Genomic DNA, 19,042 nt, shown 5'->3' with positions numbered 1-19,042 from the left:
GGAACATAGGCAGTTTCTTGCAGAGTTAGACCCCCCAGTCCACTCTCATGCATCTACTCACATATTCACCAAAACACTGGTGCACAGATGTTGGCAGCATTGTATTTATAATCCTTAAAACTGTCAACCACCCAAAGGGCCACTAGGGAGTGGAGGGTGAGCACGGGAGGCGTATCTGTGTATGGAATCTACTCAGAGCCCCCAGGGAGGAGCCTCTGAGTGGGTCCCCAGAAGCCCAACTCCATAAACCCTCAGCCCTCAAAACCGTCCCAAGGGGAGTTGCTCAGAGCCTGCCTGCATTCGGGGGTAGGGGTGGGGTGGGGACAGTGGCTGGGAGGGGCCTGGGGTCTCTCTGGGTGGATGCATAGCCCTCTGTATGGGGTGGGTGGAGAGGTGGGGGCTGAGCTGTCAGAATGCCTTGAACTGCACACTTCCCAGCACGATTAATTCATGTAACTTGCATCTCAATGAACTTGATTCTGTAAACCTTGCCCTGCCTTGCTTAAGTGGGTTAAAGGCCATGGGACCCCCGTCATCTCCCTCATCTCCTGGGGGTCCAGCCCCAGCTGGTGGTGACAGGGAAACAGGCAGCGGAAGAAGAGGGTGGTGGGCAACAGGGTCCGAGGGAGCAAGAGGAGAGGCAGGGGAAATGCTGTGGGTGATGGCAACTGGGGCTGTGAAGTGGACGGGGTGCCAGCAACCTGGTCCTCAGTCACAGGTCAGTCCATGTCCTGGAGCCTTGAGCTGCATGGGAGGAAGGTCAGATGCGCACTGGGTTGCAACACACTCTCAGCCTCACAGCCTCCGTGTGACTTCACACCCATCTCCCACAGTGACCATTCCCTGCCCCCCACCCCCAACCTTCTCAGCCCCCAGGCCACCCTCCCAGGGCAAACCCTTCCTGTGCTTTGGGGTTGGTCTCTCCCCACAGTGCAGGCTGATGCACTCGGATCTTCCAGGGGGACCACCAGTGGTCGGGGTGGAACACGCCCGGCACCTGGCCTCACCTCCTAATCCTCCCTGTCCCAGCCTCCTCATCGTTCCGATTACATGCCCCCAATCCCCCTCCAGCCCGCTAGCCAGGGTGATGCCTCCTGTGTCTGAGTCTGCCCCCTGGTGTGGGTCTCCCATCTCCCCAAGTGCCCCACGGCCGATGTGGGCCCGGCTCAGGGGATCCCTCCCCCAGCAGCCAGTGGTCCTCGCCCATCCCTCCAGGCGCTGGACTAACGCCATGGAAGAGGGAGTTCCTCGGCCGTCCTGTCTCATCTAGCCTTAGAGATGAGCTGCAACTGTAGTTTGCCAAGTTTCATAGACAGACAGCTCCTCCTGAGGCATGAGCGGGACTGCATTAAACGGAGAGGCAGTCAAGTCTCTGTAGACAGAGGTTCTGCCAAAGGGGAAACGAGGTCAAGGTGAGGGCGGCCAGTGTTCCGTGTCCATTTTCCCAGACATCACAGTCGTCCTCGGGGGAGGGGGCTGTGCACATACCCCCCAAACCATAAGCCCTGTCCGTCAGCCCCATTCGTTTTGGGGGATACCTGCCTTTACTCTGTTTCTTGGCCAAATTGACCAGAGCATTCCTTATGCTGTGTTATTTTAGTCTTTTGAGGAACTACTTTTTGGATTTTTAAAAAACAATCTGTATGTGTTTCCAATAAATGAATTTCTGTTTTTCTCCTTACTTCTTTCTTTCCATACTTTGCTTCTCCATTCTGTCCCATTTCTGAGTTAGCTGCTGTGGCTTTCATTTCAGTGGTAGCACCAGGAAATGAACAAGCTCTCACAGGGAATTCTCCGTGGGCCCTTTCTCGGGGCCCCACCCAGTCTGGTGACGGGTGTTTACCCCCAGAAGCCTGACTTCCTCTTTGACCCGTGACTCCTTGGGAAGAACAACTGAAAATTTTCAACCAGTCAGGTTTGACTGCACTGTTTTGTATCATTAATATTGAGTTTTATGGAGTTAAGATCCGGGAACCTGGCCTAAGTGATTTTTCATGTCTTCAAATTGGTTTGAACTTTGATTTGCAGCTTGATTTGGTGTCATCTTTTAAACTTATCTACCAAATTTTGGAGGAAAAAAAGATGTCTGTTCTCCCTAGGCATACTGCATTTTATATGAAAATATTATCAAAAGCGCTCATCGTGGGACTTAAGTCTCCTATGCACCCATGCATGTTCCGTGGACCTCTTGAATATTGCCACAAGAGTCAGCATTCCCTTGTGGCTGGAAGTGATGCCACCCTGCACACTTCTGTATTGCAGTGCAAAACCATGTGACTGTCAGAACCTCTCCACCAGGCCACGTCTGAGAGGCAGGAGTGGGCTGGGCAAGTCCTTCACAACTCAAACCTCCCCATTATCTCCTGTCCTCCTGGGTCAAACTCAAGGGGTGACCCCACCACTGCTCCCCACCCCCACCCCAGGACACGCACACCTTCAAACAGAGAGCTGTGCTCCAGACAGCGGCCTCCTGCCTGCACTGACAGGGCTCAGCTTGTTTGCAACTGCCCTAACACAACCTCGCCAGCCCAAGGTTCCGTGACCCTGGGGTGAAGTTGAGGGCACTCAAGCCTCCGCTTCACCCCGGGAGAGGATGAGGCCCTTTACCTGACATCCTGACGCCCCAGCACAGACTCCTATGCTCTAGCTGAAAGCAACGCTGCATGACTGTGTGCCCTGCGCCTGGGAGGTGCCCTGTCCTCATGCCTTCTCCCCGTGCAGTCGCCTCAATCCTCCCAAAACCTTTACCTGAGCCTTCTGGGCACAGAGACTCCAGTACACACTCCCGGCAGGGCAGAACCCTTGGGGCTGCTCCACTGCGGAGCAGTGCTTCAGAGCCGGCCCCTGGCCTGACCACATGCTGGGCAGCTCCCTGGGCGCCTTGGAGGTACCCTTCCCAGAAGGTTCACGTTGGGTGCCTGTATGTGCATTGGGTGTCTGTATATGTTGGCACCTCGTCTCAGCCTTGCTTCCAGAGGTGACATGTCACCAAGGTTGAGGTTTGGGAGAATGCACTGTCCACCCCACTTGCCTTCCAGGCCAGATGCCATAGGTTCCCCAAGGGGCCCTAACCCTGGGGCGGCCAAGGTGTGCAGAGCAGGTCCATGGGCCTGTGCCCCTTCTGTGTTGAGTACTGCCATCTGTCCCGTGCCCCCCATGTCTCTCTGTCTCCCTCCCTCCTCCTCCTTGCTTCCTCCCCTCCCCAGCACATCTCTGTGTCTCTCCATCTCTCCCCCTCCTTCTTGCTGCGCTCCTGCCCCCTCAGTCTGGTCCCATTCAGCAGAGGTCACTTGGCTCCTGTCCCCTCCCCACCCTGCCTTGCTGGGCATTTGCAGTTGAGATGGTCAGCCTCTCTGGTCTGTGTATGTTTGAGAAACAGAATATCAATAAACAAGGATGTCACAGTTATTTGCGACTGTATCCCTCCAACCTGAGTCTGTGAGCCCTGAGGGAACTCAGGAAGGAAAGAAGCCTGCCATCTACCAGCCATCAGACTGCAGCCATGCCCCCACGGTGAGCCTTGGGGAAACTCAGGGTGTGAAAACATGGGGTGCTGGCCCCACACAGCTGAGGTGCACATCAAAGGGATGAGGTCAGTGAACTCAGACTCTTGCATCACCCATCCATAGCAAAGCACTGAATTCCTTGACTGGGGATATCTCCTTTTCTTTAATTAGCAAACATCTTTTGATGTTCTGACTACCTGCCCTTTGTTGCAAAACTTCTACAGAAACTGGCTCTTTTCCCACTCCCCCCACCTCCTCGGAGCTGTTCTATTAGGGTTACTTGAGATGCTGCCTCCCAGGCTTAAGTCTTAAGAATTCCCACAGAATAGAATAAAACACAACTCTCAACTTTTAGGTTGTGAATATTTTTTAAGTCTACACGTCCTTCCCCACTATCTCCTCAGAGCAGCTCAAGGTCTCCCCCAAACCCCATCCCTGGGCCCTCCTTTTGGGAATGCACTGGCTCCTTGGATTAGGCTACGGTGTTCCCACAGAGCCCGAGAGGCCTGGGCAGGAGCTAGCAGCTGGGAGAGGTCCGCCACCCACCCGCAAATCCTGGGAGAAGTCCACCACCAGCCCACGAAGCCTGGGAATAGTCATCCCAAACCTTTTTGATACCAGGGACCAGTCTTGTAGGAGGCAACTTTTCCATGGGTGGTGTTGGGGGGATGGTTTCAGGATGATTCAAGAGCAATACAGTCATGTACTCTTTATTATTATTATTATATCAGCCCCACCTTACATTATCAGGCATTAGATCCTAGAGGTCCCCTGCTTTGGGAGACAGGGTGCCATGGATCCCTAAGGATGAGCCCCCCTCTAAATCCTCCTGAAGGAGGAAACAGACAGAACAGGCTCCATCTTGAAAGCAGGACTCCATCTTGGGCTGGACTGTGGACTTTGAGCTATATGCCCAGTATCTATGGAAACGACATACCAACTGGAAAACCAGGCCCCCCAGATGGAAGAGCCCAAGGCCTCGTACCTAGACTCTACCTTGCCTAAAGTGAAAGTGAAAGTGACATTGCTCAGTTGTGTCCGACTCTTTGCGACCCCATGGACTGTAGCCTAGCGGGCTCCTCCATCCCTGGGATTTTCCAGGCAAGAGTACTGGAGTGGGCTGCCATTTCCTTCTTTAGGTGATCTTCCCGACCCAGGGATCGAACCTGGGTCTCCCGCACTGCAGACAGACGCTTTACCATCAGAGCCACCAGGGAAGCCCATGTTGCCTAAAAGAATACCCTAATTATCTGTGTAACTGAATAGAATCATAAATTCTATTACGCTTATTGGGGTATGACCACAGGCCTATTGATAATTATCTACTGTTAACTACCTAGGTTTAAGGCATATGAATCACAGGTTAACTTTGATTGTATCTTTCTTTTCCTTTGTTCAGATTAGTTTCAAGGAATTTGGGGAGGTGGGTTTGGGCACCTGCACTTAAGAGTATATAAGGTTTTCACAAAAACTGGTTGGGATCCTTGGCTAAAAGGAGACTCGGCCTTGGGCCCGCCAGTGTAATGAATTGCACTCCACTATCTGCGTTGTCCTTCTGAGTGAGTTTGTTTCCTGGAACACGTGGCTACAACACTCCTAGGGGGTGCTGTGTTCCAGAGGTGGACAGGCAGGCTGGCCTACACGGCCACGGGCAAGCCCCTCCCTCTCAACCTAGACGTAGGGTATCGGGCTCTACCTGGTTCTGGGGAGGGAAGGGGACGGAAGGGGAATGGGATATATTTGCGGGGGGCTCACAGGAGGTGGTGAGCTGGGGATGCTTGGAGCTGACAGACTGGGGCACCCCACTGCGGGGGAGACAGGGCTGGGTGGGCCAGGTATGGGCTGGGGGCTGCAATGCTGAACCCTCTTGAGCACCCCTCCTGGAGGGGAGGGCTCTGGCAGGCCTATAGACCCTGGCCATCTCTGGGAGCAGACATAACTGGAGCCTACAGGCTGGTGAAACTGTGGTTCAGTGCTGCGGGCCCATCCTGACCCTCCAGGTAAGGGTCCACCTGGGGACCCACTCTCACTCCCTCTGCACCCCCCACAGCAGCTGCCCCGACCCTGTGCAGAGCAGGTACATAAACATCTGACACGAACTGTTAAAGCCAAGAGCACCCCTTACAACCACGATGACTGGAGCACAAGACCCATCCCCCACAATGAGCTGGCCCCCAAACCATCTGTTTTTGCACATCTCTCTGCCTGATGCTGGGAAAGTCTGAGGGCAGGAGAAGGGGCCAACAGAGGATGAAATGGTTAGATGGCATCACTGACATGAGTTTGAGCAAACTCCGTGCTGCCATCCATGGGGTTGCAAAAGTCAGATGGGCCTGAGCAACTGAACAATGAACAACTGCTTGACAGCCTCACTTTCCAGCCTGCTGCAGCCACAGGGCCTTAGTGAGCCGTGGTCTGGCGCCCAGGCCGCTCCTGGCAGCAGAATCACATCCTGGACTCTGGAAGCCCTTCCCTCTTCCCGCCGAGTAGCTGCCCCGCTCTGGTGACAATGCTCATGGCCCAGCCAGACACAGCAGTCCTGGCCAGATCTTGGGTGGTGGGGGCCAGTGGTGAGCGTGAACCCTCCATCCACCCAGAGCCCAGCTCCAGCCAGCTCCCTAGGCTTTGTGTGGCCAGGGACCAGAATGAGGCAAGGCATGGGCTCCACACACACCCAAGTGCCAGAGAGGGGCCACCAGGTGAGGGACGTGGGGGAGGAGCTCTGATCCCACCTAAGGGGGAAGCTGCTCTCTGTACACCTGTGCACACCAGGTCCCCGGGTGCTATCTGTCCTGCTCTCTGAGGGGCTGCACTGCTGTTTTGAGCCGGCCCAGTTTCCAAACTTGGCCAGCTGTGATGGCTGACTAGTGATGGGTTCCCAAGGGCCATGCTCCTTGGTGCCAGCTTTTCCCGCAGAGGGAGGGAGCAGCCACTTTCTGAGGTTGTGAGGCACCTCCCACAGGGGCTGCTTCTCAATGCTCCCCCCTGAGGGTCACAGCCTGGGCACCTGAACCTCCCTGCTTGTGACTCACAAGTATCCTCCCTGCCAGTGTCCCTCACTGTCAAAGACTGCACAGCACAAGACAGGCCACATCCAGGGGGCTGGTCTTGCTGTGATCAGGGTCGGGGAGGCATTGGCCAGGAGGCTGTGAAGCCAGACACCAGGACTGGATGTTCCCTTCCTGGGATCCCTCCAGGGACATTCTGCTCGGTCCAACTTGGCCTCTGGGCCACTCCTTTGTCTTTGTACCCCTCACCCAATCTGCTCTGCCTCCTGGTGATGGGTGGGGGAGAAGAGGAGGGGGAGCAGTGCCAGCACTTGCTAGAGTCCGGCATGATTGACAGAAGGAGCTGATGGAATCCGGAGGCACCTACCAGACCAAATTTGGGGCCGGATGATCCACACAGCCGTCTGAAACGGGGCAGGGGCTCCTTCCAACCCCACAGTGCTGTCCTGCCTGGCTCAGTGACCAGTGCCCCTGGCTGGAGTTTGTGGGTTGGCGAGGGCAGGCACGTCTCAGGATAAATGAACCTAAAAGATAAAACTCGAGAACTTCTTGCTGTGGTGTCTCCGCGACAGGCGGTGCCCAAGTCAGGGGGCGGCCCTCGTCCAAGGGGCACTTGCAGCCAGGGGTTGGCGGGGCGGGGGGAGGGGCGCCTCTTTCCAGGCCCGGTGCGGAGACCTCCGGCACAGCCGCGAGCTGTGACCAGTGTGACGAGTCCGGCGCTGGGTCGGTAGACACGAAGGATGCGCGAGCGGCGCGCGAGGAGCTCCGGGGTGGGCGGCGGGGGCTGCTGCCGGGGGCTCGGCCGGGGGCGGGCTGGATGCACGGGGAGTAGCCAGCACTGGGTGACCAGGGGCGCGTGACCAGGGGGCGGCGACTGGGTGGGCTGAGTAGGGGTTGTGTTCCGAATTGCCGCGGGCCTTGCGCGCGGGCCTTCTGAGCCCGCTGGGTTCGGACCTCCGGTGAGACTGTGGGGAGCGTGTCGAAGACCTTGCAGCTGGTGTCCCGGCAAGGCGTGGGGTGGCGGGGCCAGGTGCGCCCCTCCCCCAGCCGACCGGAAGCGGGCGGCCGCGGGGCATTGTGGGCACTGTGGTCCCCCCGCCCTTACCGCGGAGGCCGCGAGCGTGCAGGTATTGGGGCTGCGTGGTCCGAGAAGGCTGTGAGGGTGCGGGCCGGGCTGCAGGGAGCTCGCGGCGGTCACACGCTCCCAATGCCGGAGTGCGCGCGCAGGCTGGGCTTTGGGGCTCGGAGAAAGTACTAGGTGCAGGAGCTGCGGATGCTGGGGTGGGCGCGGGGACACGAGCAGGGGGCTCCTGGTCCCGGGATGGGGTTGGGCGCGGGGGCGCTGGAGATGAGTGCGGGGGCAGTGAGTCCCACGTGCAGCCATGTCCCACGTGGCAATCCCGGCGCACTCTCCGAGCCTCTGTCACCTTAGGCGCGGGCTCCAGGCAAGAGAGGGAGCCGGGCTACGCGTCTGGTTTCCAGCCAAGCCATTGTCGTTTCCTGCGCCCGGAGTCTGTAGGTGTGAACAACTTCCCCTTGGAGCAGCTCCTGGCGCGGTTGGAGCTGGGCGCTGGAGAGTGTCCAGGGCCCTGGGACACTCTGCACCTCTCCGGAAGGCATGCTTTTCCCCCACCTGTGCTGGAGAGCCTCGGGAGTGACCATCACACGTGTGTTCATGGGATTCCTCGCCACTCGGGTGTCCGGGCTGCAGGTCTCAGAAGGCCAGCGGGAATCTGGAAGCAGTTGTCTTCCAGGCCACCCACAGCATGCAGGTGCCATAGTCCTTGGCGCTCCCTGCTGGGCCCCCCTCCCCACTGCTGCTGCTGCTGCTAAGTCGCTTCAGTCGTGTCCGACTCTGTGCGACCCCATAGATGGCAGCTCACCAGGCTCCCCCTTCCCTGGGATTCTCCAGGCAAGAACACTGGAGTGGGTTGTCATTTCCTTCTCCAATGCATGAAACTGAAAAGAAAGTGAAGTCACTCAGTCGTGTCCGACTCTTAGCGACCCCAGGGACTGCAGCCTCCCAGGCTCCTCCGTCCATAGGATTTTCCAGGCAAGAGTACTGGAGTGGGATGCCATTGCCTTCTCCGCCTTCCCCACTAGCCCAGACCAAATCAGCAGAACTGCCTCCCCCTGCAGGTTTGGGAGCCAGGTGCCCAGGCCCGCGGGATTCGGGTGGGCAGCCCACCCAGCGGCCTCTGCTGGACTGCCAGAACTCACGCTGCCAGGATGCTTACTTTCAGAGGGGGCGTCAGTGGGTTTAATGACCCCAAGTTACAGCTATCTGTGCTAGGCAAAGATGACCAGCATGTCCAGGGGGTTTTCAGCTTGTGGGTTTGATGTCCACAGTAGGGATGGCCAGACGGTTTTCCGTTTTACTCTTTGGAACACAAACTGTCATGTGATCTGGAGGGTACAAGGCTTTTCTCTGTTCAGTGAGCAGATGGCAGCCTGAGACAGTGGTGGCTCTCCTGAAGTGCCAGATGAGAGCCGTGGTGTTTGGTTTGTCTTGGCCTTGGGTCTTCAGCCTTCCCAGTTGCTGGGAGCACAGAACTGGGGGGAGCAGGTGGGAGCATGGGTTGTCCAAAGGGGCCTTCCAGGGTGATGGTCAGGACCTTCTCCTGAAGGTCATTGTCCTCCCTGCAGCCTGCCCAGGTGCCAGGCAGTGCTTCCTTCAGCGGCCCACCTGCCCCCTTGCCCTGAGCTCAGGCACTTCCCTTGCCCTGGGTGCCCTGTTTCTGTGGCCGTCAGTACATGATGGGTCCCTCCAACTCTCCTTCCCAGGCCCGAGTGTTTGGAAGAGGACTTTAATCTTAGCCATGGCAGTGCCCTTATGTGAATCAAATAAATGAACAGGGTGGGTAATCCTTGAGGACCCCAAGATTGCCAGGAACACACGCAGTGCCCGGCCCCCCGGGGAGAGCCCAGCTCTGCGTCCACTCTTCTGCACCCCTGCCCCGGCCCCTCACAGGGGTCCTATGCTCTGGTGTGGCCGCCTGTGCTCCGTGGATGGGCCCAAGCCCTCCCCGTGACCCTGCAGTCCAGCTGTGGGCGCATGCGCTGGCTGCCCTCCGCCTGCTTTGGAATCTTTGGGAAGTGCGTGGGGTGGTGCATGGGGGGGAGCATGTTCCAAAATGGCCCAGCCTCCTGGCCCCTCCAGTGCAAATCAGTGCCATTGCTTATGGCCCTGGGTGGTGGTCTCACAGTGGCCAGGACGCCAGCCCCTCGAGCCTAGCACTCTCTCTTCGGTGAGGCCTGTGATGAGTGACAGGTCAGCCTGCCTCGAGGCCCGCTCCCACAGCTCTGACCTGGGTGCCTCTGCAAGGCCTCTTACGTGGGGAGTCACCAGAGGTGCTGGGACAGGACAGGCTGGGACTGTGATTCCCACCCCCCAAAGTTGGAGGAGGGCCTCGTGTGGGTGGAAGGGGCAGATCTTTAAGCGACACTCAGGAGAAAACATAAAGCAGAAATGAAAATGACCATTTTTGGAGGGAACCCCACAGGGTCCAGGACCTTCTGAGCTTTCCGGTCTTCCCTGCTGCTTCTGCTCCCCTGCCAGGGGGAGGAGTGGGGGTGGGGGGCAGACGGGGCTGGGCTCCAGGGTCACTGGGCCGTCCACCGGGCAGCAGATGTTTCTTAGGACAGGTGGCTGCCTTTGTCTGGGGTGGGCGTCTTGGCTCAAGTCCCTGACACTGGGGCACAGAGAAACACAGAGGCAGCCTGGGTCCCTCCTTCTAGAGTGGTCAGTGAACCTCCCTGACCTCCCCAGCACCCCAGTCCAGATGAGAAGGCTGCTTGCTTTCTGCCACCCCAGGGGGGAGCAGGCCTCAGGTTGTGCCTATGGCGCCTTGAGCAGAAGCTTGTGCAGAGGCAGGTAGATGGGAGGGAGACCAACCAGTAGGCCGCAGCCCAGGGGAACGAGGCATAGGTGACCCTGGGCCCTCCTCATCCTGTGGTCCAGGAGCTGAGGAACCCAGGCTTTTCTCGCTGGCTGGCTGAAGGTGAGGGACTCCAACAGCGAGCTCAGCCTCCCCAGATTGCAGGGATGGGGTGGGCTGGAGGGGACCAGCTGGTGGGATACTCCTAGAGACCCCATGTAAACCCCGGGGGTCTGCAGACCTGCCCCCAAGCCCCTCACCAACTCCCTGGCCATCACAGATGTGGACTGTACTCTTGCAGATCTGTGCTGCTGGGGAGGGCAGTGGTCCACCACTGTGGTGTGACCCTGAGAACTCTTGGGACCCTCAGGGCTGGGCGCTGGGGTGTCTGAGCACTGGGGGTTGTGGTGCTGGCCTCAGATACTGGGGGTGGAGCTGTCGTCAGCTCCTGTTGTTTGGGAGTGCTGGGGGAGGAGGGGGTAGGGAGGCGTGTCAGGGAGCAGAGTCCTGCCAGCCCCAGGCCTACTGACAGGCTCTTACTCTCAGGGACTCTCAGAAGCACCGCCTCAGGCTTCAGAAGCTGTGGGAGTCCAGGAAGTAGAAATGAAGAAGCCGGTGTGCTCTGGAGTCTGAGATTTCTGCCCTGGGATTCAGGATTCGGGGGTGGCACCAGGTAGGGAATCTCTGTCATCTCTGGAGACAACACTTTTCAGAACAGGGGCCCCTGAGCCCCTGGGGACAGGGAGCATGGGGGCTCCTGAGCTCTTGAGCCTGTAGGGGCTGGGAGCATGGTGGCCTATGGGAGCCTGCTCCCGGGGAACATGGGACAGAGAGTGTGGGAACCTGCTCCTGGGGGCCCTGTGCTTTTAAGTTCTTGGTTGTTCACCCCATGCTGGGTGCTCAGCTGACTGAGGGTCTCTGTTTTCCTGGCACTCAGGCAGCAGTGGCCCAGGAGTCGGGAGAGAGCTTGAGGGGAGTCCTGGGGCTGGAGTAGGGGCTGTGTGCCCGCCTTAAACAGAGTCTTTCTGCTGGAGCCATTTGGCCTGTGTGCTCTGTGGGAAGCCACATCTCCCGGGGGCTTCTGGCCCCCCTTCTTGGCTGGTGTTTCACTTAGCTCTTGAGAAGGCTGGGACCAGGTCCTAGGACCCAGTAACCCCCAGGTCGCTGCTGCCCCTCCTTGTAGCCTCACAAAGAAACCCACCAACCCCGGCTTCTCCAGGGAGTTACTGCTGTGACACCCCTGCCCCGTTTTCCATGAGTCACAGAAAAGAGGAAGAAGAAACCTGCTCATCAGACCATAGCTCCCTTGCTGAGCATGGCCCAGGCCTGCCCGGGGAGGTGGGAGGGGTCTTACTCTGCCCCCATCACAGACCCCTGTGCTGTTCCCCGGGTGTGTGCCTGGCCTCCCGGAGGGGCTGTGTGCCCAGCAGGGCCTCTTCCTACCCCTTCCTCTTGGCTGTCTCGGGACTGCTCTTCTGCTGTGCCTGGCACGTGGACATGCCTGGTGCTGTGACATTGAGACTCCAGCCGCAGAAGCAGTCATCAGACCTTGCGGTGGGAGGTCTGGCAGAGGGGTCGCATCTGCCTCAGGCCTCTGGGGCAGGGCACAGGGGTCCTGCCGGCCCACTGGCCCACAGCGGGCTGCACTGTGAGCGCATGACTGGAGCCTGGGGTTCCTGGGGACCTGGATCTTAAATTGCACTTACTTTCAGTTATTTAGCATTTATGGGCCCCATGTGATTCCCGCCACTCTATGGATCTGAGGCCCTGGAGCCCCCAGAAGTGGTGACACCCCAGCCTGGGTGGGCCTGGTATCTGGATGGTCACAAGCTCCAGGTTGGGGGCACAGGGTTGGGGCTGGGGGCCCCTTCCTCCGTGTGATGTGAGTTCTGGTTGAATGACTGGTGTGGTGGGGAGCCCGTCACCACAGAGTTTTGGGGGGAGGCGGTTGCAGTTGTCTGCTGAGCCACCCTGACTCTAGCTTCCCCTTCAGGTGCAACGTCCTGTCCACTTCCTGGCGGCATGGCGCTCTCTGGCCCAGAGGTGGAAAAGCAGATGCCGGCAGAGCCCCAGCCTGGCCGTGAGCAGCAGTCCTGGTGGTGCCTGGTGTTCTTCCTCTGCTTCTATGGCTTCATGGCCCAGATGCGGCCTGGGGAGAGCTTCATCACGCCTTACCTCCTGGGCCCCGACAAGAACTTCACGCGGACGCAGGCACGTTGGGTGCGCATGCGGGTGGGACGGGCTGGAGCACAGGGGCTGGATGGCTGCAGGCGCTGGCAGCCACCAGTCCCTATGGGGTGGTGGCAGGTCTGGTGGAGGGGTCGTGCCCGCCATGGGCCTCTGGGGCAGAGCCCAGGGGCCTCGTCTGCCTGCCCACCCATCTGTGGAGCCCTTGCTTCCAGCAGAGGCCTGTTTGGGGAGAGGGATTACAGAAGGAATTTGACTTTTGTTCAGCAACAAGGACAAAGGATCCCGTTGGAACCTGACTAATAAGCTTATACCCCATGGGAGTCTTGCGTCAGACACAGTAAAAGCAGCAGCAGGCAATGTCCCCGCCTGTTTCCGTCTCCATAAAATAAAGCAAATCAAGAGGACTCAGAGTTCCTTGGTTGATGAAGCACATGGTCAGGGTCTGTTCACCACCCCTCCTCGTCCTCCCTTAGGACCACCTGCCACCCCAGAACCTGACCCCAATGCTGTCTGTCCCCTGAAGGGTGACCTTGGCCTCCACGCCCCCTGCCGCTGGTGCTGGACCCCACTGGGTCCCATGGGGATCTCCCACTTGATTTTTTTCAGGGAGCTCCTGCCTTTTCCTGGTCCAGGGCTTGGCCCCCATCCCTCAGTGACACCAGGATTAAGCCATATGGAACTGCCGTGCACACGAGCCTGCCCCCTCAAAGTAGCCCTCTTGGAAAATAGATACACCCGTGTGCCCCAGCGTCACGCATGGGCTCAAAGCCATGTGTGTGTGAGGGCTCCAACCCCACGGCCAGAGGGGTGACTTCCCAGGTGAGTCTGGGGTGGGGGCCCTTGCCTCCTTCCAGCACTGGGTGTAACATGTCCTCCATTCACTGACTGGCCAGTTCCCCGGATGCCCCTCTGTTCTGCAAGGGCCCGTAGTCCACTGCCAAGATGACTTAGGAGTGAGCCCCCGTGGGACGCGCCATTAAAATAACTATAAGGAAAATCTCTGTAGGAAACTCCCACTTGCCGGCCCTCTCAGGTCACAAGTTAGCTCTTAAGTAGTAGGTTCCAGAAATTAAGCCGCCCACCAGGCCTTGGATGTGACCCGAGATCGGCAGAGGCCTGTTCGGGGAGAGCCCGGCGGGTCTGTGGCCACAGTCACTTCTCCCACACAGATACAGGCTGATACTACCCAACTCACACCCAGGGCCTCAAACCACCAAGAAACCCCTCCCCTGCCTTGCTCCAAGGGTCTCTGAGGCCTCCAGCTCATCCCGTCCCCCAGGGGAAACGCTGCTGTAGTCGCTTCGCATCTACCCTCTGCAGTGCGAGGCCGGGCCCTGACTCCATTTCATCAGCACCTACCACGTGCTGTTGAGTTTGTGCCCATCTGATAGACAAGGGCTTGCTGCCGGGCTTGGATTTCCCTGATTTCTGCTGTGGCGTCTCGTGTTCCTGGCTGTCCCCAAGCCTGGCCTTGCCAGCTTCCCCCTCTGCGGGCGTCTGCCTTCCTGTGCCTGGTAGGCTTCTGGTACTGGGGGGCCCAGTGTCTGCTGTCCACCAGCTTCCTCCCTGCTTGCCGCGTCCTCTGGGCCGCAGTTTCGCTGTGAACTCAGCCCCATTCTTCCCGGTTTACGCTGAGTGTTGCCTGCACACACATCCGGTACCCTCCCTTCTCCCTCCCCCCACCCCACCCCCACTCCCGGCTGCCCTTTGGTTCATGAAGCACTTCCTGGCAGGTACAAGGTTTGCTTTGCACCTTGGGGCCTGTGACTCCTCTGCACCTGAGCTGCCTGGGTTGGGTCCTGCAGCCCTCACCCCACCTCCATGATGAGCCCGGCCCAGGACGTTTCACATAGTAGTCCTTGCTGGCCCGCGGCTGACCCTGCCTGTCACTGGTGTGACAGCCCCTGTCCTGCCCTCGCTCCCTGCGCCCCTCTGGGTGCAGCCAGGTGTAGGCTGTTGACTCCACTCTTCTTGGAATTCTGGTCACCTATGGCCTGGCTCTGCCCTGCGCCCCTTGTCCCACGGTCCTCAGAGCCCATGGCATCCTGTCCTTGTCCTGCCTGCCATGGCGCCCCAGCTAAGCCTCCTGATGGCTGCCCTGAGGCCACCCGGATCCTGGTGTGGGCATGGCTTCCTCACCCTGCCTGTCAGTCTGGATCTAGCCTGTCCACACCGAGGTGCTGGGAACGTGGCCCAGCAACACTGGCTGGACCAGGATGAGGCGGCCCTCATGCCAACTGCCTCAGGGACTCCATGGGTGCCATGCTTCCTGCAGTTTCCAAATATGTCATGGGTCTGTCCCCTGGCCTACGTGCCTGCCCAGCTGGAGAAGGCGGATCCGGGGCCTGGGCAGCGGTGAGGGGACAAGGAAGAATGGCTGGCCTCCCGCAGCTCTGACCCTACGGCCCCGCAGCTGTGCAAGCTGCCTGCCAAGAGGGCTCGACCACTAACTGAGGGGTTGTTTGATGTTCCCGGAATTTTCCATAAACAAGGCTCTGACCCTGTAGCCCGCCCCCATGGCTCTGGGACCAGCACTGGTTTTTCAGCACCCCTGAGAAAAGACTTGCACGAAGACTGTCTTGGACTGTCCCAAGGCTCCAGTGCTCAGTGCTGGGTGGCTTCCAGCGGATGGGGAGCCCGGAGGCAGTCGGTGTGTGGCCAGCGTGGGGTCCCGAGCACAGACTGAGAAGCAGTGCTGAGGCCTAGCCAGTTAGGCTGCAGATTCTGGGTGGACAGACATGACGGCTGCAGAAAGCCATGGGTGAGCCTCCAGGAAGCAGTGGGCTCAGCTGGGCCCCGCGTGCTGACCTGGGCTCAGCTCTGGGCCCTTGGTGCATCTGTGAAGTGGGCCTTGGTGTTAGCAGGTGGTCAGGTACAGTCAGGGTTAGCGCCCTGAGTTCGGTGGGAACCAAGGGAGGCCGAAGCCTCTGAGAGCCCAACAAGGCCAGAGGCTTACCTGTTGCTGCCCCTGGCTGGTCTGAGCCATGGCTAGGCCCTGGAAGGGTCAGTTGGGGTCAGGTGGAACTCCTGGGAGGGTCATTTGGGGTCAGATGAAGCCCCTGGGAGGGTCAGGTGGGGTCATTTGGATTCCTGTAGGGAGACCACCTGCTAAACACCCAGTTGGGCCTCGGGAGAGGCTCTGAGCACAGGCTGCTTCCCGTGTGCATCCCCCAGGAAAAGGCGGCGGGGCCAAAGACTTGGGTCTCTCAAAAGCTGGGACCTCTTCCTAGGGGGCAGGCCCAGGGTGGCCCTTCCTGGGCAGTGGGAGGACATCTGGCTCACATCCCAAGGGGGTCTGTGGCTGTGGCCTTGCCCTGCGTGCCCAGGAGGGAGTGTCCTGCTACATCAGCCCTGTCTGAGTGGAGAGCGGAATGGCCAAGGCCATGGAGAGCTCCCTTGGTGAAGCTGGGAGTCCTGGCTCCCATGGAGGCAGCTCCTAGTCCTGCCTGACAGGCGGGGGTGAGGGCCCAGCTTTGCTCTCCTGTGTGGCTGGTGCAAGGGTGGCTGCAGCGTCCCCTGTGCCCTGGGACCGAGTGAGACCGGCCCGCTGAAGGCCTTCCTCGGCTGCTGGCAAGAGTGTAGATTAGAGTCAGCTCTGTTTTCTATATCGTTAGATTTAAGGTGAAATCCTCTCATGTTGTTATTTCATTAGAGACAAGCCTGGATCAACGTGGCTTAGCATGTAGTTACTGATTATTTTCAGCACTATTACCAACACTCTGCAGGTGTCCATACTAAACTGCTTCCTGAGGAGCACGCCCTTGGGGATGGGATCAGAGTGGAACACGTTTGGGGGTCTGGTTGTGCGTCTCTCTGTTTCCTCGGATGCCCTGGACAGCCCTAAGGGCTGCACCTGTTTGGAGGACAGTACTCGTCACGTAGTCCTGGTGGGGCACTGTGGTAAAGGGGCACAGGAGACGGGGTGACTTGGGGGTGCATGGGGTCCATGTGGGACTCGCAGGTGCTAGGCCCAGCCCAGCAGACGTGACGGGCGCCCAGAGCAGCAGGGACCGTGCTCTGGGGCTGGGGGTCATGCATGTGCTGTCCCACAGGTCACCAACGAGATCACGCCGGTGCTGTCCTACTCGTACCTGGCCGTGCTGGTGCCCATCTTCCTGCTGACCGACTACCTCTGCTACAAGCCGGTGCTGCTGCTGCAGGGCCTGAGCTACGTGTCTGTGTGGCTCCTGCTGCTGTTCGGCTCGACCGTGCTGCACATGCAGTTCATGGAGTTCTTCTTCAGCATCACCATGGCTGCCCGCATCGCCTACTCCTCCTACATCTTCTCGCTCGTGCCCCCTGCACACTACCAGCGCATGGCCAGCTACTCACGGGCCTCGGTGCTGATGGGCGTCTTCACCAGCTCGGTGCTGGGCCAGCTGCTGGTCACCATGGGCAGGGTCCCCTTCTCCACGCTCAACTACATCTCGCTGGCCTTCCTCACCTTCAGCCTGGTGCTGGCGCTCTTCCTGAAGCGCCCCAAGCGCAGCCTCTTCTTCAACCGCGGAGCGCCCGTGCATGCCGGGGCCGCACCCTCCGAGCTGCACCAGATGAACCCTGGCCCGGCGCAGGCCGTGGGCGCGAGGCAGGGCTGGCCGCCGGCCGCCTGGCGGGACTCGACGTTCGTGCGCATGCTCAGAGAGCTGGGCCGCGCGGTGCAGCTGCCGCAGCTGCGTCTCTGGTCTCTCTGGTGGGTCTTTAACTCCGCCGGCTACTACCTGATCGTCTACTACGTGCACATCCTGTGGAACGTGGTCAACCCCACCACGGACACCACCAGGGTCTACAACGGCGGGGCGGACGCCGCCTCCACGCTGCTAGGTACGCCCTGCCCCATGGGGCGGCGACCGTGACCACCGGGATGGCCGTGACGCGACTTGTCTCCCCAGGTGCCCTCACCTCCTTCGCTGCGGGCTTCGTGAGGATCCGCTGGGCGCTGTGGGCCAGGCTGGTCATCGCGGTGGTGACGGTGCTGCAGGCAGGGCTGGTGTTCCTCATGTATAAGACCAACGACATTTGGTTGTGCTACGCGGCCTTTGTGCTCTTCCGCGGCTCCTACCAGTTCCTGGTGCCCATCGCCACGTGAGTCGGGCTGGGGCTGGCAGGTGACCTTAGAAACTGGAAGTGGCCGGGGGAGGGGGGTGCGGGGCGGTGGGTGGTTGGAGGGCCATGGACGGTATGTAGCAGAAGGCCTCCTTCCAGAAGGTTCCATGGGGAGCAGCAGGGTATGTACTGCTCATGTTGGAGCGTGAGCCCCAGGTACTTTTAGCCAGGAGCCCCCTTGCCAATAGCATGCCCTGTCCCAGCTGCTAGGACCCTAAGGCTGGGGAGGAGTCCGGCCTGTGTGGGTGTCCCCTGTGCGCCCCCCTTGAGCCTCTGGTGTCCACACAGATTGGACCTCTGAAGTCCTTCCTGCCTTCTGGCGCTGAGGTCCTGTCATGGGTGATTCTGAGGCCACTCCTGTCCTCTCCCGCTTCTGGGCAGGGTGGCTCACGGCAGCAACTGGGTGACCCAGCTGGCCTTCTGCCCAAAGGAGACCTTCTCTGATGCCCTTGCGTTCCTCACACCCCTGGCGATGCTCCTGGACCTGCCCGGGGATGTCCCAAAAGCTGTCTGCTGACTCACTGTGCCTTCCAGAACCTTCCCCGGCCATGTCCTGCTGGGTTGACTCCTGACCCCTCAGTGCACCCTCTGAACCAGACCTCTCCCACCGTGTGTTCACCCAAGACACACGTTTTCACACCACACATGTGGCACAAAACACATACTCAACATCTATACCTGGCAGGTGGCCTGTCATTGTCCCCAGCTGTTTGGCTCCAGTTCCCCTCTGCGCTCCGTCTCCCCTGGGGCACCTCCGTCCTGACGTGGACCGTCCACTCCGGTCACACCCATGTGAGAACATCTGCCCCTGCCTTGTGTTGAGCTTGGATGGTGTCCTCAGACTCCTGCCCCTCTGCAGCCCGCACCCCTGCCCACGGCATGGTGGCCTGGCTCCCCTGCTCCATCTCACAATCCCCCTGCACGTCAGACCCGTACCTGCCCTGGTCTGTAGGAGGAAGCCCGGATCAGACCTGGTCCTTTCCTTTCCTAGGCCAGTGCTGCCCAGGCGCCCAGACCACACCCCTGCCCTGCTGGCACGGTTTATGCTCCGCCGCCCTCCTGCCCCTGTGGCCATGGCTGCCTTCCCCAACTGCCTGTGGACGTGGCCCCAGGCCTGGCCTCCCACACAAGCGGGACGCTGCCTCCTCCCGTCCTGACCTGCTCTCAGCCTGTAAGCGCCCCCCCTTTCCTGCCACCGTCAGCATTGTGGAGAGGGCACCAGGGCCCTTGGTGTCTTCCCCTCACTTGTCTCAGGACACCTAGTGTCTTGTGCGTCAGTTGTAAAAACCATGGTGTTTGTGGCAGAAAGATCAAATACGATGCAGAAAAGGTCAAATATGAGACACAAAGGTGAGAA

The 19,042-nt window shown here is 59.5% G+C and overlaps 2 protein-coding genes across 12 annotated transcripts in view; one reads left to right on the top strand and one right to left on the bottom strand.

The window, feature by feature from the left end:
- Positions 1-7,898, bottom strand: part of LOC138444812 (uncharacterized) — a 22,327-nt gene extending 14,429 nt beyond the window's left edge. Inside the window, exon 1 of the mRNA XM_069598326.1 lies at positions 6,882-7,898. Within this exon, the coding sequence (XP_069454427.1) occupies positions 6,882-7,898 (1,017 nt within the window). The remainder of the gene's footprint in view (positions 1-6,881) is intronic.
- SLC19A1 (solute carrier family 19 member 1) overlaps positions 7,369-19,042 on the top strand; it is a 27,097-nt gene continuing 15,423 nt past the window's right edge. For 2 of the 11 annotated variants that reach the window (XM_069566706.1, XM_069566702.1), the window contains exons 1-5: positions 7,391-7,641; positions 10,939-11,065; positions 12,386-12,612; positions 16,635-17,403; positions 17,472-17,664. In XM_069566706.1, the coding sequence (XP_069422807.1) occupies positions 12,415-12,612; positions 16,635-17,403; positions 17,472-17,664 (1,160 nt within the window). In that variant the 5' untranslated portion in view covers positions 7,391-7,641; positions 10,939-11,065; positions 12,386-12,414. Of the gene's footprint in view, positions 7,642-10,938; positions 11,066-12,385; positions 12,613-16,634; positions 17,404-17,471; positions 17,665-18,676; positions 18,857-19,042 lie in introns of all 11 variants that reach the window. The other 9 variants (XR_011252008.1, XR_011252006.1, XR_011252009.1 and 6 more) reach the window with 9 other exon arrangements.

The sequence above is a fragment of the Ovis canadensis genome, chromosome 1, assembly GCF_042477335.2.
Source record: "Ovis canadensis isolate MfBH-ARS-UI-01 breed Bighorn chromosome 1, ARS-UI_OviCan_v2, whole genome shotgun sequence".
In the NCBI taxonomy this organism is placed as follows: domain Eukaryota; kingdom Metazoa; phylum Chordata; class Mammalia; order Artiodactyla; family Bovidae; genus Ovis; species Ovis canadensis.
Note: the sequence above shows the minus strand (reverse complement) of the source record. Positions and strands in the feature narration are given on the sequence as shown.